Raw genomic sequence first — 25,398 nt, 5'->3', positions numbered from 1 at the left:
ATTAACAATTACGTATAAATATTAAACAATTATTAATTATAATATTAATTTAATTATTATTTAATTATTAAATTTAATTATTCAAAAAATAATTTAATTATTTTTTTATTATTTTTTAATTAATTAATATTAATTGTTCTTTTCACATTTCGTGTCTTTGTTACAATTTTTTATTAAAGCGTTAAGCAACATATACGAACTTGTATAATATTTCTTTTTTATCTAGACCAACAAAATATAACGACAAAATGGTACTTAAAAAATGAAACACTCTCTATATATTAATTTTGATATACTAATTTATATGTGTTATTTATTTTAGAATCTTCATCATCTGCATTTCTTACTTTTGCTGATATCCATGGAACACATGGTATTTCGTCAATGCTTGTCCATTGTGTACCTTTATATTGAAAATCCCTTATATCAGAGATACAATTTGGTGGCCAAGGATCCTCTATAGCATCTGATTCTATTAAAGCACAATTATAATCAGTAATTCCTTTATTCTACTTCTGAAGCAAAATTGCAATTAACTATTTTGAAAATTGACATCATATTAGATAAAGTTTAATGTAAAAATAAGTCACATGGATTGATATAGGCAAAATTAAAATGAAATATATGATATTATTACAAGTAAATAACAATTAAAACAATGTATTTTAACAAAATCTTAATTATATCATCTTAGCTATTTCATATTTATTGTTTATATTACAATTTCTATCTTATGCAGAAAAAATTTCAAAATAACAAAGCATAATAATAAAATCTTAAATTTTATAATTTAAGGAAATTATAAATCGCATTTCCAAATAAATTTTATAATTTTATTATTTAAACCTTCTGGCGAACAAAATAGCGTCCACTGTGCTATGGTATTTTCGCTTCCAATACTGAACCATCTCAGAGTAGAAAAGAAGTTCTCATTCCTGTACAATAATTCGATTGCGCCTCTATGTTTGTGTGAAAATAGACGAAAGTGTCCACCAAAAATGCTGTAACATAAAATGCTACATTACTGAAGCAGTAAGATAGAGGTAAAGTAAAATTTAAGTAGAACGATTAAAGGAAAATTTTAAAGAATTATTTTACATTTTAAATTAATTATTATATAATAATTAAGGTAAAATAAAGTCGTAAATTTAAGTTGTACAATTAAAGTAAAATAAAATAAGAAAATGATCACACATTCTTACTTTAATTATAGCATATCAAGCAACAATCAAAGTAAAACGAAATGGTAAAATAAAAATGAGATCATAAACCTGATGCTGAACTCTCTCCATGACCAAAAATCCAGCAGATTTGTGGTTGGAACCTCCTTTAAGTAATGTTTAGACGATTCCTCGGATTCTTGATACGTAAGAGTCGTAATCACCTTGTTTATCGTTACCTATGTTGTAAGGTACATGTAAATCAATATGTTTCCAATATGTTTTCAATGAAACTTATTCCACAAATTTTAGATTTTTATAATTCGTATCAGCACGCATTGGCAAAGAAAAGGACGTGTGTTTTATTTCTCAGTGGTGTGTACCAAAGTGGAACAAAGGATACAGGAGAGGTGGGATAGGATAGATAGGTCTAACTACTATAGTACTTATAAAGATAGAAAGAAAAGAACTTATAAAAACAGAAAGAAAAGAACTTATAAAGATAAAAAGAAGAATTAGGTATGGAAGCTTACTGGGGTACGAGGGGAATCGAAGATAAGGGTAAGAAAAAGTGGGCAAGGCTAACAATAAGTTGCGACAATGTAGGAAACACGATAGGACGGAGAGAGGAAATGGAGAAGTGCACAATGTGCGAAGGATAAGAATTGTGGTTACATGTAGGGGAGTGTGAAGAATTTAGGAAAAGATTGCCGGATGAACTAAAGGAGTGGGTCATTAATCTGAGCGAGGGCCGGAGGTTAGACTGGAGAGTAAATAGGATGCTAAGTGGAGAGCTTGTGAAAGAAGCATGCGAAGTTAGCAGAAGGTATGAGAGAGTGAAACGAAAGAGGGAGGATAGCAGATATGGAATTTAACGTCGAGCACTAGGTTAAGATAAACCAAAGTCAAACATGTAATATATTAGTTATTAGTTATTAGTTGTTTAGTTAGTTTCTTGCGTTTATTCTTGATATGATGTATGACTCCCTAAATGGCTAAGGTTAAGAGTGCATGTCAGTTATGTGTATGGAAAATTGGGTAAACCAGAAAGGTGCAATATCTAGTATAAGAAAAGCTATGTAAATCCAAAAACCAAAATGTACATGGATTGGTGAAATAAATGATTATTATTATTGTTGTTGTTGTTGTTGTTGTTGTTGTTATATTCCTCAGTGAAAATTTTAAGTCGAGAACATAGAGGAATTAATAATATTTATTATCGTAATGTAAATAGTATAGTCAAGTATGTAAATATACAGTAATAATGAAAATGTATAGTATAAATATTGAAATATTTACCGTTACAGAAGGATATTCCCTTGAGGGTGTTTGATATAAACGTATATGAATATTTTGGCTCGCACGAACGAAAACTCGAATATCTATTGTATCGTTGCTTCTCTGCATAGTCCAAACTTTCGAGAAATCGGTTCCAAATGTCGTATGCATCTCGCAGTCTGCAAAATATAATTGTTTAGATTAATAAAATAACTAAATTGTAGAGAAACATATAATATTAGAATCGATTAGTAAATATGTTTTAATTACATACTTGTTCTTCAACTTTATTTTATTTTATCACAAAATATTAATCTGCTGGAATTTTGAAATATAATAACAATTATTTCTCTCGAATATCATTAATAATTATTTTTATTATTATTATAAGTTTTTATCTATTATAGGTATTATTTATAATTTAATATTACAGTCCGATATTTTGTAATAAAATAATATTATTGTCATATTATTTTAATCTTCCAAAATTTTTCAAAATTTTATCCGAGCTGCTTAAGTGACACGGAGCAAGATAAATTATAAAATTTTGCATTTGTCCACAAAGATTTTTCACATTTATGTTATAAATTTTGTTAGAACACAGATACGGTTATATTATATTCTTAATTCCGATTTACCAAGTCACTATATGTGCAACATTACAAATTTCATTAGATAAAATTTCTACATTTTAACATTTCAATATTCCGTTGACTTTATTCCTAAAAGACATACGAGTTTCGCATAACGTGCCACTCCACAAAACGTTCGTTCCTCGAAGTCCATAATACAGAAAGCTTTCTGGATACAGACTCGTAATCCCAAGTTTCTTCTTATACTCCTGCATAACTAAAGGCTTGAATGATCCCTCGACACCGAGGGAAATAAAACCGCCACCCCATGTTATCCATATTCCTGTCCACTTTGCGCCGACTAAAATTTCAGGAGTATTTTCAAAGCTTTCTTCTTCCTGATAAAAAATATCGTTTTTCTTTCTTATTTATAGTTTTTAATATCTCAGTAAAGAGTTATTTCAACGGTATATTAACCCTTTGCACTCGAGTGGCGCCTCTCAGTCACAATTTAATCAAATTCTAAAGATGGATATTAATTAATATATCAAATTTACAATTACCCAACGATGCGTGGAATACCGAAGTAAAATAATTCTACGTCTTAATTTGCATACGATTTCTTACTTACCGTGTTAGAAATATCGTCGAATTTATGGCAGAAAGTTTTCGAATTACTATTTTCCTGTAACGAAAAAATCGCCGAGTGCAAAGGGTTAATACGTATATATTCTCTCGTAAACAAGAAATATTATAGTATCGCACATTTTCCACCATACATACGTAGCTTTACGGAGGTCATCGAGAGATTAAGGACCGAGGGTACGAAGCCCAGGTAAATGGGGGACCCTTTAGTGCCGAGCGAAAAACGAGTGCATATGCGAAGATAACCGGACGAATTTACTAATAAAATCCAAACTAAGAATGATACTTCAAAAATTCAAAATGTAGCGTATTACTGAAGAAAGGGAGAATAATGTAATACCGATTGTGTTTCAATATTGAAAATCGTACGAATAACATCGATGTAAAACACGATGAAAAACATAGAAACAAGTTTCTCTTCTAGAAACAATATTTGCACATAAGAATAATCATCGTTTGATCACAGTTTTATGTAGGTCACGTAGTATGAAGTATAAGTATTACATTTTCGATGATTTTTAATAAAATAACCAATATCAGTCCTGAGAACGAAAGGATAACTCCATGGCACCGACTAGCATAGAATATAACAAAAAATTAAACCCAAAAACAATTTTTTAAATTCTTTCGCAATGAAATTAGACCGTTTGTAACGTTCTATAAATTTATTTTGAGATAGAGCTTCGCATACGTAACGATATATCGACGTTAGCACTTTTCGCAAGTGTAGTGCACGACGATATATCATCGTTCGGCACTAAAAGGGTTAAGGGAAACATCGGAATTAAATAATTAATTTACAACATATCCTAATATATTTTATTACACATAAAGAATGTTTATGTGTGAAAAAGAAACAGAACTATTCAAAGTTGTGATTATACGACATGTTTTCATTCTTAGGGACAATAGAATACAACTAAAGTTTGACCATCTTGGGCATATTCTTGGACATATTTCTGGGATATCTTGTATAATTAGTAACGCGAAGAAGTTAAAATATTATTACTAACATCGATTGTTGGGAACGTTTGACGACTGCCAGAATTTGCAAGCAACAATTCAACTCCTGCAGTCCATTCTTCAGCCATAACCTTAGCGGAAACAGGAACCGATAAAAGGCTAAGTAAAATCCTAACCTCACCCTGTAAATATTATTTTAATTAATCGAAAAAGTTTTCCTATGTATTTTGTAAGGAGGAAATTTAAATAACGCTACTACGAAATAATTATACGTTTAATATATTTCAGTTATGCAAGATGTCCCATTTTAACTTATACTATTCAGGGCCGGCGCGAGGCAGGTTCAGTCTAAATTAAAATAGGCCATCCTGTATAAAATACATCAATTTTTGTCTTTATTTTATATTTTATATCCTATTCTTTATGCTTTATTTTTATTTTTAAATATGATTCAATCTTAATGATATATACAAGGTGGACCATTTAACGGAATCATTTCGATCGCTTTCGTTAAATTAAATTTTTCTATTTTTAATGATACAGTTAATTATCTTGAAAATTTTTCGACATCCTACCATTTATGCTAAATTAAATTTTTATTTAAATTTATTATTTTAATTTTTGCTTCGATAATTAGATAATCGCATATAATTATGATGGCTCACCCTCCATATATTATTAGAATTTATATGTAAATATATATACCATTTTTTCATCATCAGGATTCCACAATTTCATCCAAAACGAAATGTTACCACTCGATGGGTATAATTTCGTAAGTATAGTATAGCTAGATGAGTTTTTCGTGAATGATAGGCAACCTGAGAAATGAAAATTTTAGCAAAGATTTTAACAAAGCAGGAAATTACAGCAAAAAAAATATAATAAAGATTTCAAACACAAAAATAAACCGTTCACAGGTCAAAGTAATCAACGTCACTTTCTGAACTCTTTTAAAATTTTGACAAAGTCAAAGCACTTGCTTGATGCTTGACTTTTTACATTTGATATAAATGTCGGCTTTTCGTTGTTCGAAGGTAATTGATTTACCAATTAAATGGCTCCAATATAGCCTTGTTTCTTTTTTAAATTCTACTAGCTATAATGTTCCTTTTTCAGAACAAAAGATTTCATTAATTTTTGATTCTTTTAAACGTCAAATTCAGTAACATGCTTTGTACTCAAATTATAATAAACATATATTACATTAAAAATGAAAGTAAAAAATAATTTTGTCTAAATCATAGCACGCGATTTAAAAAAATTAATTATAGATAATATAAATTTTTGATGTCCTATTGATAGTTATGGAAAAAATTATAATTACAAAATTGTTTACATATCAAGAAATATATAGTAAATATACCATAAATTTCAATACTTTTGTGATCACTGTATGCATATTTTTCATATTTGAAGTATCTTTTACATTCAAATGATAATACGTGATAAGTAAATGATAAAATTAACAAACATGAATTTTCTTTTATAATAAAAATCTTCATTTTTATTATTTGTATACGTTATCATTTTAACTACTCTATTAAAAATTGTTATTAAATATGACTGAAAAATAGTTTTATATTTTTATAAAACTAAATTTTTTTAACGGAAATTAGCGGAATCAATGAAAAATAACGTAAAACCTCTGTCATCGCAAAATGGAATATCACAATATTGTTTTTGAACATATTCGAGGTTTTCTTCTTCAACATAACACCATGGTCCTCCAACGTCACCCGAAGGATTTCTGCAGAAGTTTCCTGCCTTCCTTCGTGATCTGTCAGGAAAGTTTTTGTCATCGTATTTTTCACTCTGAAAAATAGAAATAAGTTATTAAAAATTTCATAGTCTTTTCATACGATGTCTACAAACCAATGAAAGCGAATTTTCCAAAGAAAGAAAATTAAAAAATTAAATATCTCAAAATTTTTTAATCTCTGATAGGAGCTATCTTAATAAACATAATTTTTCAAAATAATTTCTAACATGCTATTCTTATCTTTATTATTGGAATTTTATTTTTATTCATATTTTGTATTTAAAATCAAATTAATTCGTATGAGAATTCGATTAAAAGTTTTTATTTTCCAAATAGAAAATTAGTAATGGAATATTTGATACCATAATGTTATTTTTCGGGGGGTTTTCCCTTAAATAATAAAATAATATTAAATCTTATATTACTCACTTTTAATCCTTCAAGCTGATGTCGTTTATGCCACGATTTGCATTTACTTCTTGATGTAGTCATTTCTTTACTCCCTCCATATTCAGACCCTGGTCCAGATAGCTTACACTCTATTCGATTATAAATAATTTCAGTATATAAAAGAAATTTTTCAGATGAATATCACTTCTATAAATTTATTGCATCGACCTTTAAAATAATGTTAAAGATAAAATGGTACTACATTAACAACCCGCTGCCAAATTCCACGATTTTTAATTTTCTATTAAATTATATACACAAGGTGGTTCGTCAAAACCTGTAACCTAAATTTAAAAGCTGTTTGTTATATTTGTAGAATGTGTAGAAGTGCACGCACTACTTTAATTAGTTTTTTTCTTAATTAGCATTTTTTAATTGTTATCTGTAAAATTTTACTCTTTCATTGAAAAAAATATTCAAAATATTTTTTAATATTTAATATTTAAATATTAAAAATTAAACACAAATTTATAAGAGTATATGGAGCCCCCTCCCCCCCAAAGAAAAAATATATATATATTACAGAAAATTTTATTTGGTAAAAAAGAATTATTTATAAATAGTAAACCTGCAATCTCTATATATATCAATATGTATATATAATATCTGAAATTTACTTTTCTAGTATATTCTATAACTAGATATGATAGAATATTAATTTGTCTCAAGAACGTAAGAATATATATGAACGTAAATATATATGAAAAATAAGTATATTTAAACATATTACCTCCAAAATTACAAAGAGGTATATCACACTCATCATCTATGAGTGATGGTTCTAAGGTATAGCACCAAGGACCTCGGCTATCTCTTGTTGGATTTCTGCAGTAATTTTTTGCAATTTTCATCGATTTCTCAGGAAAATCATTGTCAGTTATATCTTTACTAACCTAATATTAAATATTATGAAAATGCAAGATCTGCCAGAACTGCATGTTCTTAATTTAAATTTTAATAAATCGCTGATTATTTTCTACTATTAATGAACGAAAAGGAAAAATTTTAAAAATAATTTTAAAAAATTGAACTATTAAAATCTTATTTATTTCAAAAATATATAACCATACTATTACGTTACGTATGTATTAATACACTGTTAATCACAAATATTAAGACACTTATGATCTCATAAAAAATTAACTCAATTTAATAAATAAACGATTTACTAATCAATATCTTATATTTGTGGAAGAAAACAATTCTACTACTTGCAAAAGTTATAAAAAAATAATAAATTTAAGTTATATATAAATAAATTATATAAATAAATAATCTCCTTAATTATTGGCACTTATGTAATATTATATATTGTAGTCTTAATGTTTAAATGATTAAGTACTAAAAATCTTCCTGATAAATTTTTTTATAAAGTTCATTGCAATTTTCTATAAAATTACAATGAACATGACAGTAACCCCCATAAAGACACTTTTGCAGCCATAGTAAGGGTCGTGACCTATAAGTTGGAAATCTTAATTAAAAATCTTAATTAAAAATTATAAAATTAAAAAAACTAAAAATCAAAATTTGAATCAAATCTACCTCGTGAATTGGTTCATCTGTGTACCAGTATTGACATCGAATATCACCAGCTGTTTTAGCTATGGCTCCTCTGTATTCCATTCCCAATTGCGTTAATTTACACTTCATCAAGTCAGTTCGAGATGCATTATGTACTATAATACAAAATTTGTTAATGATATATTTCGTACATCAATTTCTGTTAGATATTTAAATAAAAATACTGTTTATATAATACGAAAGTAATAATAGTATCTACTAAGATATAACCATTACAGTATAGTAACCGAAAAATTATATTACAGTTATAATTATTCCAAAATTACAAAGAGGTATATCACACTCATCATCTATGAGTGATGGTTCTAAGGTATAGCACCAAGGACCTCGGCTATCTCTTGTTGGATTTCTGCAGTAATTTTTTGCAATTTTCATCGATTTCTCAGGAAAATCATTGTCAGTTATATCTTTACTAACCTAATATTAAATATTATGAAAATGCAAGATCTGCCAGAACTGCATGTTCTTAATTTAAATTTTAATAAATCGCTGATTATTTTCTACTATTAATGAACGAAAAGGAAAAATTTTAAAAATAATTTTAAAAAATTGAACTATTAAAATCTTATTTATTTCAAAAATATATAACCATACTATTACGTTACGTATGTATTAATACACTGTTAATCACAAATATTAAGACACTTATGATCTCATAAAAAATTAACTCAATTTAATAAATAAACGATTTACTAATCAATATCTTATATTTGTGGAAGAAAACAATTCTACTACTTGCAAAAGTTATAAAAAAATAATAAATTTAAGTTATATATAAATAAATTATATAAATAAATAATCTCCTTAATTATTGGCACTTATGTAATATTATATATTGTAGTCTTAATGTTTAAATGATTAAGTACTAAAAATCTTCCTGATAAATTTTTTTATAAAGTTCATTGCAATTTTCTATAAAATTACAATGAACATGACAGTAACCCCCATAAAGACACTTTTGCAGCCATAGTAAGGGTCGTGACCTATAAGTTGGAAATCTTAATTAAAAATCTTAATTAAAAATTATAAAATTAAAAAAACTAAAAATCAAAATTTGAATCAAATCTACCTCGTGAATTGGTTCATCTGTGTACCAGTATTGACATCGAATATCACCAGCTGTTTTAGCTATGGCTCCTCTGTATTCCATTCCCAATTGCGTTAATTTACACTTCATCAAGTCAGTTCGAGATGCATTATGTACTATAATACAAAATTTGTTAATGATATATTTCGTACATCAATTTCTGTTAGATATTTAAATAAAAATACTGTTTATATAATACGAAAGTAATAATAGTATCTACTAAGATATAACCATTACAGTATAGTAACCGAAAAATTATATTACAGTTATAATTATATCAAAGTTAATTTAGAAAGAAACTATTTTTACAATAAATATATCCCTAAAAAAAAAAAAGTGAAAATAAAAATGAAATAATAAGAAAAGAAATTAAATAATATAGTTTTTTCATGTTACATTCATAAAAAAATTATTTTATGCACAAAATTGTTTAATTTCATAAAATTATATGATAAAAATAATATTGCCATTTATTTGTATTTTAATTCTTTTATTTTATCTGAATATTACACTAATTATTTGTTCATCCGACGTATTTTCGGAGAAATGATAATTAATAGTGAACAATTACCAAAAGTATTATATTCGCGCTTACCTTTTTGACTTTCAGTTAATGCTATCAAACAAAACATAAATATAAGGTTATACATTAAAGATAAAGTAATATAATAATGTATTTTACAATGCATATTTGTCGATAAATTGACTTTTTTAAACATACTAACTTATCATTAACTTTTTACTTCTTATATATTTTTTGTATACTATTCTACATTCTACATTTATTTTAAATTGATATTTCTAATTGCAATTTCTATAACATGTAAAAACAATTGAATATCGTAAATAAATTATGAATACCACAGAAGAAATATTAAAAAACTTGAAAATATTTGTGAGACAATTTAAAAGTAGAAAATTAAAATAAATATTTGTAATATCATGTTGTACATTTGTAATGTATAATATTAAAAAATAAAAATGTGTTTTCTCAAATCATCATACTTTAAATAATACAGAAAATTTTTTAGAATCATATCAGTAAAAAAGTAAAATCTCAAAATATTAAAAACAATATGTCTATAATTATTGAGAAATTGGAATATCAATTGGAAAAAAAATAATTTTTACAAGCGTTATTAAAATTCCAAAAAATTTAATAATGCTTTTGATAGTTGTAAAATAGGATGATTACAATCATGTCTTAACATACACGTTCATTAGATCTAGTTTTCATCGCTATTGGAAATTCATTTATCAATACGCTAAATTATTTCCAAAAAAAAAAAGGTCGTCGCATAAAATATTTGCAACAAATGTTTACATTCGTATTTTCGCGCCATTGATATTTATCGTAATTTTCGATCAATACTTTGTACCATATTATCTAGATTTAATTTTTGTATTTTATCATAGTTGCGTTGTTTCAGACGTTAGAAGAATTTTAAACTTTCTTGCTTTCGAGTCCTTCTCTCGTCGATATCAAGTATTTTCTTTCTTAACTTCAGAAGAATTTAAGTTTCTTTTAAAAAGCTAATTAATCAGGTAGGAACAAGGTTTCATAAAATAATTATAAATCGCACGCGCATTACATTGTCCAATTTCTTTTTCTTCGAGAAAAATTATATTCGAACTGGATCGATTGCAGCGTAGTAGTAATTCTCGTTAAATATACATAGTATTACACTTACAGAGGAAATTTCTTCTAATCTGCAAACATGCTTGCAAATTAATTTATATATTATATAAACTTTTAATCAGCGTTACGTATTTCTAACAAATTTAACGTATAACAAATAGGCTCAAATTCGATATACTTTAGTTATAAATCATAGAAACTATGCTAGGAAACGTATAAGCGCAACGTGAATGTATTTTTTTTTTTTATTTTATCTTCATTTGCTACACTCGCTGTCAACTCCTTATTATATATAGTCAAAAAGAAACAGTAAATTTACTTAGAAACATTCCTTATTAGTAAAAATTTTCTTATAGATGACGTATGTACAGAAATCTCTTATAATTTTCGAAAAAATTTCGATCTGTGTTCGCGATAAATTCTTCCCGTTTCGTACTTTTGATTATTTGTTTTTAAACACGATCGTATAATAATATTTTAATGACAGAGAAGATGCATTTGCCTCGCAAACACATTAACCTCATCTTATCGCATTAGAGTTTGCAACACGTATGTATGTTCAATTTTGACAGCAAAATGTTTGTAAAAAGTCAGACGCACTAAAAAATAGCAAGAATTAAGTCATTTTCGTCACAGGAATATCTCATTTCCTGGATACAACATAGCGCTAAATTATCTTGTATGCAAGTCTTGTTGTACTTTTACTTTTTGTTTAGTACATGTACCAGCTATATATTGTATATATATACTATATTTTCTGTTTATCGAATATAGTTTTATACATATGTATTATAGTACAATGTGTATACAATATTGGATTTATTACAGCACCATTATGTTGCAGTATAAGAAACTATAACAAAACCTTTGTATTAATCCAATATCTTACACAAGAATAAATAAATTTGTATATGATCTTCTGAAAATGGACGTGCAACACTTGATATCTATTCCCTGCTCTACTCTCACACTATAAGCTATTAAACCTTTTTGCAAAATATTCAATCAGAAACATATTTGTACATAATTTATTACTGCTTGATTCATTAAATGCATGTATGTATTTTATAATAATACTTGAGCAGGATGTACATATTCAAAATCTAACTTAATCTTTGTCTATTAACACAGCATTGCGATAAAAATGCATATATAAGCATATTTTATTAATAAAATCCTTTTATACCATGGTCAACATTATTGCCACACATCATACTGCTATATATTGTAATATGAAGAAATTACTTTCTGTAAAAACTTCTTGGATAAATCACTTTTTATGTAGAAACCTCTTCAACAGTTTTAAAGCTGAATTATAGTTTTGAACCAGTTCAGCATAATGATAGCCAAATATTTTCCTTTATTTTTTTATAAGAAATTTGTTCCATTTTAAGTACTTCAACTATATTTGTGAAGATGTTTCCACGCAATATGAGAGATCATTCTTTGTTCAAAAATAAGTTTTCACAACAACTAATACTGTGATTGGTTGGCTGTCAGTGTGTAAATTATTATGTTAAACTAAAGTTGTTTGGTAACATATTATCTTATTAAAAAAAATAAATATAAGTCAAACAATAAAATTCTGCATATCACCTAAAAGTATAGGCCAATAAAATTATTATCTTATGATATTATTTTAAAATCCTTCAATGGTACTTCTGAACATAATATTAAAATAGACGTTCAAACATAAATCACTTTTCATCTCTTATTTACTGTGTAAAAATAAACAAGGAACAAAACCTGTTATTGTGTTAAATCAGTCTTAGTTCAGTCTTATATTGTGCGAATGTAACTAATATCTTATTTCAGTTCATTAACGTCAAATTAAATCAAATGCGACAACATCTGCAGTTTTCTTTAAAGACTGACACATTGAATTCTTGCATACTGTATAAAACTCATATTTTATGTACAGCAAATGTTATTAGATAAAGTTTCATACTGATTTTTATAGCTATTATATGATATTAATGAAAATAATTATGATAATAATAACAATGTTACTTGTCATAATGTCAATGCAAAAAAATGATAAAAATAAAAATAATAATAATAATAATAATAATAATAATAATAGTTATAAACATAATAATAATGGTAATAAATTTTGTTCATTTACACATGTTTATATTAGAATGCAATAATGTAAATGGAAAGAATGTGTTCGAAGTATGATATGTTAAAAATATTACTACACATTGATTTTGCATTTGATTGATAAAGTGTTGCATCAATTAGAGACAATTTGCACTCTTTGCAAGTAATATCTTTCCTTCTTTACCTCCTGTATCGTATTTAAGTCTTTTTTTGGTTTTTGTCTCTCCGCCTGAATGTTCCTACAACTTATTTGTGTCATTCGCATTCCTTCTCAAATACATACACCCATAAAAACGAACTCTTAATCACAACGATCATGCACACATAAGTATGTTCTAACGTCAAATTGCATTTTAGTCTCCTTGCATATTTAACAGGAGACAATATCATTAACTTATACAAATAGTTAAACATTTTTACGTCGCTGGTCACGATAGTATTGTATACTGTTACCTTTTAATTAGACGTTGTTCGGTCACACAACGATCCAGATATTTTTTTTATATACATATAAAAGAGGAAAATTATATCTTTATAGTGTATATAAAAAAAATTCATACAAAATAAGTAGCTGTTCCAATATTGGGAAACATTTAAAGGTAAAGTAATACAAGCTACAAGTGAAACAAAATAGCATACGCTGGATTAAATACCTTCCTTGTAAGATACCTACTATAACAGAGAAGATAGTCACATTTTTATTAAAAATAGTAACTATTTTTCTTATATTTAGCTCTCTGTCACTTGTATTGCATTACTCTCAAATCTTCGACCTTATAGTGAGTATTTCGATCGAATACTGACGTAAATTCCGTCATTAGTATTCTCAATATTATTTTGCTTTCTTATCCACAATCGTTGTTCAGCAAAAATAATTTAAAAAACATGGTCACCATTTTGATAATAAAAGTAACATACATAGGTCGTAGTTTAGGAATCCTTCGGGAAATTGCCTTTACTCTAATCCTCGCCTACATAATTTATCGCTATCTTACGAGATAGTCAATACTGGAACGAATCACTCTCAATTTTTGCTCACTTTTTTATTTGCTTATCACGCTATCACCACTAACATTTTTCGTTTTCTGCTTTCACCATCATCTACGAATTTACAGACAACGGATAACTACGTATGAATAATGTGAAAATAACGTTTCTCTTCTGATGGGAACATCCATAACGATATGATTTCAGAACGAAAAGTTCATTTTTTCTTAATCTTTTTTTTTCTTTTTCTTTTTTTGTACTTGGTTGCTTGGCACTCAAAGTGAGAAAACCCGAAGCTTCGAAAGGAACCTATACGGATTTCCATATTATATACAATCAGTAGGAAAATATTGCCTCTAACGCTTGTTATCTGTGGGTCTTAAGCGTCACACGCTTACTTCTAAAATCGACAAAAACAGTAACGTCGTGTCCGCAATCACTGTCGCGAAATTTTTCTTTTTAACGTGTATAAAATCTTACTCTTACTAGCACTTCTTTTCTTACTTGCGGAACCAATCAACCGATGATTTAAATAAGAAGAACTCGATTATTACCAAAGTCTACGACAACGATTCTACCGTCAGGGCACAATGCTATTCCTGATGGCCTATCCATCTCGTCTTCACCTTTTCCATAGCTACCAAATCGCCATTTCAACATACCAGCCGAATCGAATACCTGAATTCGGTTATTTCTAGAGTCGGCTATAATAATGTTACCTTCGTCGTCGATCACTAAACCTTGCGGTCTCAGGAACTGTTTCAAACCACCTGCACACTCGCATCCGAAAATTCGAGCATGCATGAAATCAGCGTCGATGATCACTACCCTGTGATTATTAAAATCCGTTGTAACAACGTTGCCATCCGGATTGAACGCCACTCCACGTGGTGAGTCGAAGTGCTTCCACATGTTGGACGCTGATTCATAACCATATTTTCGGAGGAAAACGCCCTCTGGACTGAATAACTGGACGCGATGATTTCTCGTATCGGACACGACTATTTGACATTCAGAGTTCACAGCGACATCCCATGGATAATTGAATTGACCACAACGACAGCCTTTTTCACCAAAACTTAGAAGAAATATACCTTCCATCGTCAATACCTGAAAATATGCACAATGTCATCATTTAGTTTTTTGTTATTAGCGTACTATCTCACTGGCATGATAAACAGTATCTATTGACACCATTTGTTCGTCTATTCAGTAAAAAGTTCACTTCCAATTGCAACAAGGAGACAATACCGCTATTTTTAAATGCAATCCAACTTCATAGGTATATAAATGTACTGGAAAAAACTATTTATTTCCATTACCTGTATACGATGATTATCTTTGTCAGCTACAACTATACGACGGCGAGCATCGACCGCTACGCCAGCTGGGCGATCGAATTGTCCTGGTGCAGTACCATGTGTACCGAATCTTCTCAAAAAGGAACCATCCTGGCGATATATTTGGATACGATTATTTGACCTATCCGCGACAACTATATGTCCTTCTTTGTCGCATGCCACTCCCCAGGGTCGGCAAAGATTATCTTTCGGATCGCCATTATTGCCAATTATTCTTAACGGTTTTACAGGTAAATCAGAATTCCGATTTATTCTAACTGTAACTGGAAAATTGTTTGAAGGAACTGGTCTTCCTCTGGGTACCGAAACTAGCGGAATCGAGACTGTTTGCCTGAGTAATATCTGAGGTGAATTTCCACGGCCTCTTACTGCTCGTCGATCGCCAATAGGACCTGGATTATTTACGACAACAGCTCCAAGGTTTGCTATAACATTTAATATTGTATCTTCCAAACCATTAAATAAAATCCAATTCTCCTCTTGCGATGGAAGGGATTGGCGACTTTGACGAATTTGAAAAACCTGCGATCAATGAAAATAAATTGCGTTAGTAAAAAATATACGTACTGCAAAATATCTTAAATGTACTAAATATTTATTATATTTAATTGAAAATTAGGAAGATAAAGAATAATTTGATTTAAAGATAATTTTTATGCTAGGTATTTCATATTCCTATGTTATGATTCTACATATGTCTTATAAATATTACTTAATTACGTTATTTGTTATTTATGAAAATGATCAGTTCTAGATTGCACATATTATATATAATTTCTTCCTTTTTATGGAACATAATTTAAAGGTTTCTAGATGACTTGAAATCGAAGTAGCGAAAAAATGAATTAAGTGGATTGAATATTATCTTTTTAGAACTCATAAGAAAAATTTGTTAACTATTTATTGATCTTGTTAATGAATACCTCTTGAGAAGCCATGTCCTTAGTGAGTAACAAATTTAATGGATTGCTAGCCAACGTTTTGGACTCCATGGCTTCGCTAAGCTTATCAGCAGCCCGTGATAATCGGGCTATTCCATATCTAAGCCCCTCATCTCTCGCTTTTAATGCAGCAAATTTGAGAAGCCTAGCTTTTTCGATTCTACTTAACAATTCTTTTTCCCTCGTTTCCAAAGCGGAAGCTACTCTTCTTACGCACAACATCACATCTGCAGTTGCTTGTCTTGCTTTTTGTTCCAATATCTCTGCTGCTATCTACAAAATAATAAAGTCAAATAATTATATCTTTCTATTACAATAATTATTAATGTGGTCTGAAATTCATGATGCAAATAGGATTAAGGAGATTTTATAATTTGAAATAAGGTAAACAAAAAGTTCAAAATAACGAAATAGGATATTAATTATTTTTACTATATGTATAAAAAATAAATTTCTCAAGCAATAATTTATGAAAACAGTGTTAATTATGATAGAGACTTCTAAAACAATTTACTTACTTGTACAGCATCCAGTTCTTCCCTGAGGGCCATTATTCCAAGTTTAGCTTCTTTTAATACTTGATTTGCTTGAATTCCAGCACCTTCAACGGCTTCCATTAAATTTACCGTAATATGTCCACGATGATGGTGGATTCCACATTCACCACATACTGGTTTACTACAAGTTTGACAGTAAAATTTTTGAGCATCGCGATGTAAATCGCAAAATAGAGGTAATTCTGAAGTAGTCAAATTCGGGACATTGATTATTGTAGGACTTGGTATTTCTGGTATATTATGCGTTTGGTTATGTTCATCCTCGTGGCACAACTCTGAGGGATTCTGCACAAGAAAAATAAATAAGTCACTTCGATTAATATTTTACTATAACTGTTGTTAAACTTTGTCAATTATTTTACTTTTTACTCTACTGTTATTGAAATCATATGGTTTGTTTATATCACATACAGGGTATTAAAAGATAAGGGCCTAGAAATTTAAACTACCTGTATAATATTTACTTAGTGAGAAGTAAAAAGTATGGCCAATGGACAACTTAAAATCCATGATTACATAATAGAATAAAATTCTACAATTGTGAGAAATTTATTTGATACTAGCAAAATCATATGAAGGCTGGAAATTATTTCTTTTGACGTAAGATGCCTTTTAATTTGTATATAACATTCATATAAGTTATGAATCTACATATATACATGTTAAAATATCTCTCTCTTATTCCACAGAGTCTGACATACATAGACTTTCTAACCAAGGTTGTAAGCCAAATACATTGTTTACGATGAGTAACTAAATTAAGCATATTAAGCAACCTTAGAGGAGGACACAAAATTATATTTTATGGTGGTAGATTTTAAGATCCTCTCTTATTCCTTATTCTCTATTTCTAGTAATACCTCTTTTCCTAACCACTTTATTTTCCTCTTGTTAATAAGCTCTTAAAACCTAGGTCTTTATTCTTCAATACCCTGTTTGGTTCTGTAAATATCTTCCTTAGTTTTGATAGCTACAATAAGTAATGAATTCATAATATAAGTAAGAATCTAACTAAAAGTAAGTAATAAAGATCAATATATAAGTATGAAAAATGTAATATAAAGTCCTTAATTTCTAATAAACCTAATTATATGATATAAACATATGTGTATTAAATTGAAGGTAAATAATGAACATTTTTAAATGAGAATTTACGAAGCTGTAAAATATGTAATTTTTATTGTTTAAGGGAGATTTAGAGATCAAAGTATACCCACCAAAAGTCGATTCGAAGAACACAAATCACAAACCGCGTCAATGCAATCCTTACATCTGTTATTAACGGAATTTCCAGTTTGCGAGAACTGAATATTGCAGGAAGCAGGTCCATTAAAATTATCACCGTTTACAACTTGTAATAGAGTGTTAATTAACGAATCAACGCTAAAATCTGGGGATTGGCCGTAGCATTGAGAATTCGTGCTGCTTCCGGAGGACGCTGTACCAGGTGAACTCGCATTAGAATAACCAGATTTAGTAAAGAGACTCGGGTGTTTATTGGTCATCTGTAATCAAATGAAATATACATAAAACTAATAACAGGAAAATCAAAAATGAAGTCGACGAAAGATTAATTCCCAACGAAATAGAAGGAAATTTATATTAAAGGAGAGGTAACAATTAAATTTTCAAAAAATCAATTATTTTTATTTTAATATAAATAAATAATAGATATCCTTATCTGTTAAATAAGGTAGTCATATTCACAAATAAAAAACAAAAAAGAAAATAAGGAGAATATTCGACGTATAGTAGCATCGTACAGTCTTATTTAAAAATTCGAAATAAAGAGAATTCTTTATTTATATTTTTGCTCCCTAATTTTCCAATACTTTCAATAATTAATTTTTCTTTTAAATTATGGTAAACATATTAAGATTTATTCATAACCTGTTTTAAAAACAGGAAAATGAAGAATTCTCTATGCGAATTTAATGTTCCTGTATTTTTTTACTATTTAAAAAGGAAAATAAAAATACAAAGAATTCCATACCTTGCGAATCAGATCTAAATTTGTATCGTTTTCCTTTTCCGGCGTTTCTGACATATACTTTCCAAAGAAATTCGTTTCACGATTATAATTTTTACCATGATTCATCGTGAGGTAAGCGTGTGATTAGATGTCTTGGAGAAATTTGGTGTCGAGATATTACCACGTCGTGATACCTTTACCTGAAACAAAAATGATTCGATTCAAACCTCATTTTAAAGTCAATGCAGCTTAATTAACGCGACTCCGTTTATTCTTTTTCTTGAAACTTAGCCATCCATTTCAGATGCAATTTAAATAGATAATTCATGATTCATATCATAAGGAATATCTATACTTCTTCTTCTAGAGGAAACAAGAATTCTATAATAAAATTGAAAAAATAGAAAAAGAGGGTTTAATAAAAATTATCTCATGATATATAATATCATAATATATTTACATAATATATTTTCATTATTCTATTAAATAAATTCATAGCAATTAAACCTTATAGCATAATTAATTACAGAAAATTTATCCAATCAAATTTTATAATATTAAATATAATATAATAATTGGTACCCTATTTGTATCTATACTATTGCATTAAAAAAGATGAATTTAAAAAATTAGAATATAATTTCTTAACTTATTTTTCAGATACACATGTGTTTCCTATTCTTACATAGAGAAAAGATTATATTTCATGATACGGTTATAAATTTATTATTGTTAATATTAAGAAACTAAAATATATTTTATTTAAATATCTACTGTTTTTAAAACAATTATTTCTAAAACAGTTACATTGGAAGAAATACAGTGTAATATTAGGAAAAATGGAAGAATATCTTCACAATCTATTATAGAGAAACGCGGAGAAATGGATGCTTTACAATATCCATAAGGACAGTGCTTCCGTTAAACTATGTACAGTTTATCAAACTGATAACTCGCATTTACTTTAATAATTCATTGTATTACCACCAGGCAATCATTTTTATTTTATCACGGAAATTTTTATTTGCCTCGTGAAAGCACGCTTCGCCACTGCATCCCCAAAGGCAACTGTAATGTACCCTACATTAGAGCAACCCTTACTCTACAAGCATATTTTATGATCATAACTGATCAACTGTATATATATATACACACACAGAATACTCTAAAAGATTATATTAATAATTTGCAAATTATTCGCATCTCTTTTAAGTGAAAATTTATATTTGATACGTATATATGTATAGACAGGAGACACATGTATGCATATCTCGTTTATATCCTGGAAAACGTAGAAAACGTTGATTAATTATGACGAATAGGTTAGAAAACATGGAACGCGTTACAATATCATGGTTACGAATTAAATCAGAATCATTTAGAAGAGAGTCAACGGAAAAGCATTTTGAATCGTGCGGATGGCCCCTTGTTCCAGTTTCAAAAACGGAACACCCCTGCACAGCTGGTTCAAGGTCATCAGACGAGTGATACCCTTTTCAGTTCGGGGATCGAGAAATGGGGTCCCGCTTCCATTGGTGGGACCTCGCAGAAATCAATAACAGTGGGAAATTCGACGTAAATACAGACGTATCGTGTCCTATGTGTTTCTAAATGAATGTTTCAGTCAACTTCTAATCGTAACTTTCTTCGTCCGTTGGCGTTTCGTACGTTAGTGAAACGTCTATCTCTAGCCTTCTTATTCAAAGGAATCTATTTAATGGTATTTGTTGCTTCGTCATTCTAGTCACCTTTAAATGGTATACGTATAATAATATTATTTATAACTCGCGATGAACTCTATTTTAGATTGTTAGAACTTTCATCGATGTTAGCTTTCAAGTGGTTGTTTTATTAACTACAACTGATAAATATAGAAGCGAAACGAGAATGAAAGTGAAATGGCGTGATAATATAGAGCTTCAATCACTGTGTTGCTATGTGCTTCGAGAGTTGGAAGATATAGATGTGTTGATATTATTTAACTATTATTTGACTAATATTTCACTATTATTTGATCATTCTTTTTGTTTGCTTCTTATTAAGTATTGATTAACTAGTATTTAATTAACTACTACTATACTTATTACTAGTTGATTAATATTTTACTATAGGTAACTATTAGTTAAGTAATATTTAACTATTAGTTTTACGATTACTCGTTAACTGATATTTTAAAAAATATCTATTATTCTATATGTTGTTGTCCTACTTTATTTTTATTTTGTAATTAAGTAACACGTTTCTATTTGTAGAAATATTAGTTTACATCCTTTATGTCCAGATTTAAGATTGTGTAATTAATTTGAATAATGTGATGTTTGAAATATGAAAACAATTTAAAAAGAAACGAAAAGGATATATTTATAATTGTTTTCTTCAAATTCAGAAATTAGTATTGAGCATATACTATATACTGAATACTATACCGTATATACACTATACTGTATACAAAATGGTATGAATATACTAAAATGTATGTATACCATTAAAATTGTATATGTATCTTAAAATGAATGTATATAACCAAAATTAGGTGTATATTAAATGTACGTATATAATTAAAGTTGTGTATGTATGCTACAGTGTGTGTATATATTTATATAAGCATTTGATACTATAAATATAACTTGATTCGATAACACTTAAACTATAAAACTAAAAGTTCTTTTTACAATATAGATTGAAAATTCTGGAAAATTAATTTAGACTATTTTCAATAAATTTTATGAACCTTTTATCTTCCATTTCTATTCTTTGTGTCTTAATTATGTTTTATTATATAAATTTTTATTTCCTGATTTTTATAAATTTATAGTATTTTAATGGTATTACAATTTTTTGAAGTTGTTATATGTTGCTATATATATTCATTGTAAATTATTTAAAATTTTCCCGATTCAAATGCAAGAAGGATAAAATAACTAGCTATGAGAAGACAAAAGTTTGAAATAATGCGAATTAAACTAATTTCCAATTGCAATAAATTCTCACAGTAATTTGCACGGTTCTTTAGGAACTTCATTTCCACTTACTTGAGAAGTTAGAAATTACTAGAATGTCACACCAAGTGACTACGTTTAAATTGCACCAAACTTGCATCAAGAATGAAATAAAATTACTAATTAAAAATAAAATAATAAAATGATAAAATAATAAAATTAATGATAAAATTTATAGTTATATGAAAATAAAATGTGCGAATACTTGTGTTTACTAACACAAGGTATATATAATGTAGTTACACAATTAATTATCGCAATGGTAATATTTATATTATAAACAATGTTTAGTATTGTTTACACAATTAAAGTTTATAATCAGATTACAATATTCTATAAACATTTATAGCGTTATACGAATATATAAATATATAATAAATAAATATTTATAAAATTATATAATACTATTATAGTATAGTATATATAGTAAACCATAAATTTAGTATATATATTTATAGCATTAAGTATCATATCATTATGTTATACTATAATAATTCATTATCATATTCAAAAAGAAGAGCAAGATATATATTATATTTTCTTTCTGAACCATATATTACACCATGGATTAAATATAATACAAAATTGTAAAACTAATGCAATAATAAAAACAACCATTATTGGTAATAAAACAAAATATTGTGTTATATAAATATTTCAAATTAGTTACAAATTTTATGTAAGTATAAAAAATAAAAAGAGACATTTATCAATTGTCGTATTATATATGTATGCGTGTATATACGATTGAAATTGCATTAAAATTTTTCCCTTATCGTTAATCATCTTTATTGTAAATTTTTACGAGTTTTTTAATTTATCGCGCACTTCAAACCGGATATTAATATGCAAGGAAATGATTCATGCTACCTTCATAAATGTAAAATCTCATATAACGAGCTCAATACTCACAACTGTCTGAATGAAACTTCGCTGTTTGATAGATAGAACTTTGTTAATTAGTTTTCAATTGTCTGATTTTCGCGATGTTATACGTTTACAAACCTCGTTAATTGAAACATTACTCTTTCGTCAAAGTATGTTCAAAAATACATTTGAAAGTTCAATGATATTCCGGTTATTATTTGTGACTTTATTATCCGATTATTATTAACGAAATATTGATATCGATAAAGTATATTATGTATATCTCCATGTGAATTGCGTATTCAAATTTCTCATGCAATATTGTAAATGTATCAATAGACATATTCTAAAATTATTTAAAAAACTGAAATTTTCACGAATAAATTATTTCATATATGATAATGTAACTACGACATATTTGATATGATAAATATATATAAAAGATAATTTCATCTGTTATTATAAATTATATGTTAAAAATTATTATATGTTAATTATGTTAAATGTATTCATATTATATGATATTAACGTCATTATTCGCGTTAAATATAATTATATTAATTTATAGCAATAACTCGAACAATTGCACTGTGCTCTTTGTAGCTTTTTAATTTTATTACGTATCTCGAATGATAAAAATGAAGATTATTCATGAAACAGCCATTGTAATCTCGTTTGTTTTATTCATATGCGTATTTTTTCACAAAGTACATTCATTCGTTATTTATTTGTCGTATATGATATAATAATACGTATGAAATAATCACGTAATAATGGAAATTATGTAAGTATAGCGTTATACGAATATATAAATATATAATAAATAAATATTTATAAAATTATATAATACTATTATAGTATAGTATATATAGTAAACCATAAATTTAGTATATATATTTATAGCATTAAGTATCATATCATTATGTTATACTATAATAATTCATTATCATATTCAAAAAGAAGAGCAAGATATATATTATATTTTCTTTCTGAACCATATATTACACCATGGATTAAATATAATACAAAATTGTAAAACTAATGCAATAATAAAAACAACCATTATTGGTAATAAAACAAAATATTGTGTTATATAAATATTTCAAATTAGTTACAAATTTTATGTAAGTATAAAAAATAAAAAGAGACATTTATCAATTGTCGTATTATATATGTATGCGTGTATATACGATTGAAATTGCATTAAAATTTTTCCCTTATCGTTAATCATCTTTATTGTAAATTTTTACGAGTTTTTTAATTTATCGCGCACTTCAAACCGGATATTAATATGCAAGGAAATGATTCATGCTACCTTCATAAATGTAAAATCTCATATAACGAGCTCAATACTCACAACTGTCTGAATGAAACTTCGCTGTTTGATAGATAGAACTTTGTTAATTAGTTTTCAATTGTCTGATTTTCGCGATGTTATACGTTTACAAACCTCGTTAATTGAAACATTACTCTTTCGTCAAAGTATGTTCAAAAATACATTTGAAAGTTCAATGATATTCCGGTTATTATTTGTGACTTTATTATCCGATTATTATTAACGAAATATTGATATCGATAAAGTATATTATGTATATCTCCATGTGAATTGCGTATTCAAATTTCTCATGCAATATTGTAAATGTATCAATAGACATATTCTAAAATTATTTAAAAAACTGAAATTTTCACGAATAAATTATTTCATATATGATAATGTAACTACGACATATTTGATATGATAAATATATATAAAAGATAATTTCATCTGTTATTATAAATTATATGTTAAAAATTATTATATGTTAATTATGTTAAATGTATTCATATTATATGATATTAACGTCATTATTCGCGTTAAATATAATTATATTAATTTATAGCAATAACTCGAACAATTGCACTGTGCTCTTTGTAGCTTTTTAATTTTATTACGTATCTCGAATGATAAAAATGAAGATTATTCATGAAACAGCCATTGTAATCTCGTTTGTTTTATTCATATGCGTATTTTTTCACAAAGTACATTCATTCGTTATTTATTTGTCGTATATGATATAATAATACGTATGAAATAATCACGTAATAATGGAAATTATGTAAGAAAGAAATTTACGAAATACAGAATTATTTAAAAATAATTAATTCATTAATAAAAAATAATGAATTCTTAATGAAAAATAATAATTATTAACTATGAAAAATTATTTTCGATATGTAAATCTTTAAAATAAGTCTTTTAAATAAATTTAACTGAATCTAAATTCTTGGAAAAACCTCAAAATTCTGAAAATTATAATTATACCTAGTTAATATTATTTAATTATGATTTAGTCATTTCTTAGTTATATATTACAAAAACTATACAATAATTCAATTTTTGGAAATAAATTATTTTTCTAATATTCAATCTTTTGATCTACTTAAATGTGTCTAAATATCTTTCCTTATATTACATCAAATTTATTTTTATT

General features: G+C 27.2%; 2 protein-coding genes across 2 annotated transcripts in view; both read right to left on the bottom strand.

The window, feature by feature from the left end:
- LOC108547430 (uncharacterized) overlaps positions 1 to 10,190 on the bottom strand; it is a 23,421-nt gene extending 13,231 nt beyond the window's left edge. Inside the window, exons 1-14 of the mRNA XM_017899960.1 lie at positions 10,097 to 10,190; positions 9,484 to 9,617; positions 8,681 to 8,831; positions 8,376 to 8,509; positions 7,561 to 7,723; positions 6,810 to 6,919; positions 6,265 to 6,433; positions 5,324 to 5,439; positions 4,669 to 4,800; positions 3,174 to 3,408; positions 2,460 to 2,617; positions 1,272 to 1,399; positions 847 to 1,001; positions 348 to 472 (exon numbers count right to left, since the gene is read on the bottom strand). Coding sequence (XP_017755449.1) covers positions 348 to 472; positions 847 to 1,001; positions 1,272 to 1,399; positions 2,460 to 2,617; positions 3,174 to 3,408; positions 4,669 to 4,800; positions 5,324 to 5,439; positions 6,265 to 6,433; positions 6,810 to 6,919; positions 7,561 to 7,723; positions 8,376 to 8,509; positions 8,681 to 8,831; positions 9,484 to 9,617; positions 10,097 to 10,190 — 2,004 coding nt within the window. The remainder of the gene's footprint in view (positions 1 to 347; positions 473 to 846; positions 1,002 to 1,271; positions 1,400 to 2,459; positions 2,618 to 3,173; positions 3,409 to 4,668; positions 4,801 to 5,323; positions 5,440 to 6,264; positions 6,434 to 6,809; positions 6,920 to 7,560; positions 7,724 to 8,375; positions 8,510 to 8,680; positions 8,832 to 9,483; positions 9,618 to 10,096) is intronic.
- A 3,951-nt stretch (positions 10,191 to 14,141) lies between these two features.
- Positions 14,142 to 25,398, bottom strand: part of wech (tripartite motif containing 71 protein wech) — a 14,928-nt gene continuing 3,671 nt past the window's right edge. Inside the window, exons 2-7 of the mRNA XM_017899977.1 lie at positions 19,083 to 19,261; positions 18,307 to 18,594; positions 17,051 to 17,374; positions 16,515 to 16,805; positions 15,553 to 16,113; positions 14,142 to 15,340 (exon numbers count right to left, since the gene is read on the bottom strand). Coding sequence (XP_017755466.1) covers positions 14,759 to 15,340; positions 15,553 to 16,113; positions 16,515 to 16,805; positions 17,051 to 17,374; positions 18,307 to 18,594; positions 19,083 to 19,187 — 2,151 coding nt within the window. The 5' untranslated portion in view covers positions 19,188 to 19,261 and the 3' untranslated portion in view covers positions 14,142 to 14,758. The remainder of the gene's footprint in view (positions 15,341 to 15,552; positions 16,114 to 16,514; positions 16,806 to 17,050; positions 17,375 to 18,306; positions 18,595 to 19,082; positions 19,262 to 25,398) is intronic.

This window comes from Eufriesea mexicana, unplaced genomic scaffold (genome assembly GCF_001483705.2).
Source record: "Eufriesea mexicana isolate 0111107269 unplaced genomic scaffold, ASM148370v2 scaffold1030, whole genome shotgun sequence".
Lineage (NCBI taxonomy): Eukaryota > Metazoa > Arthropoda > Insecta > Hymenoptera > Apidae > Eufriesea > Eufriesea mexicana.
This window is presented reverse-complemented; position numbering and strand designations above follow the sequence as displayed.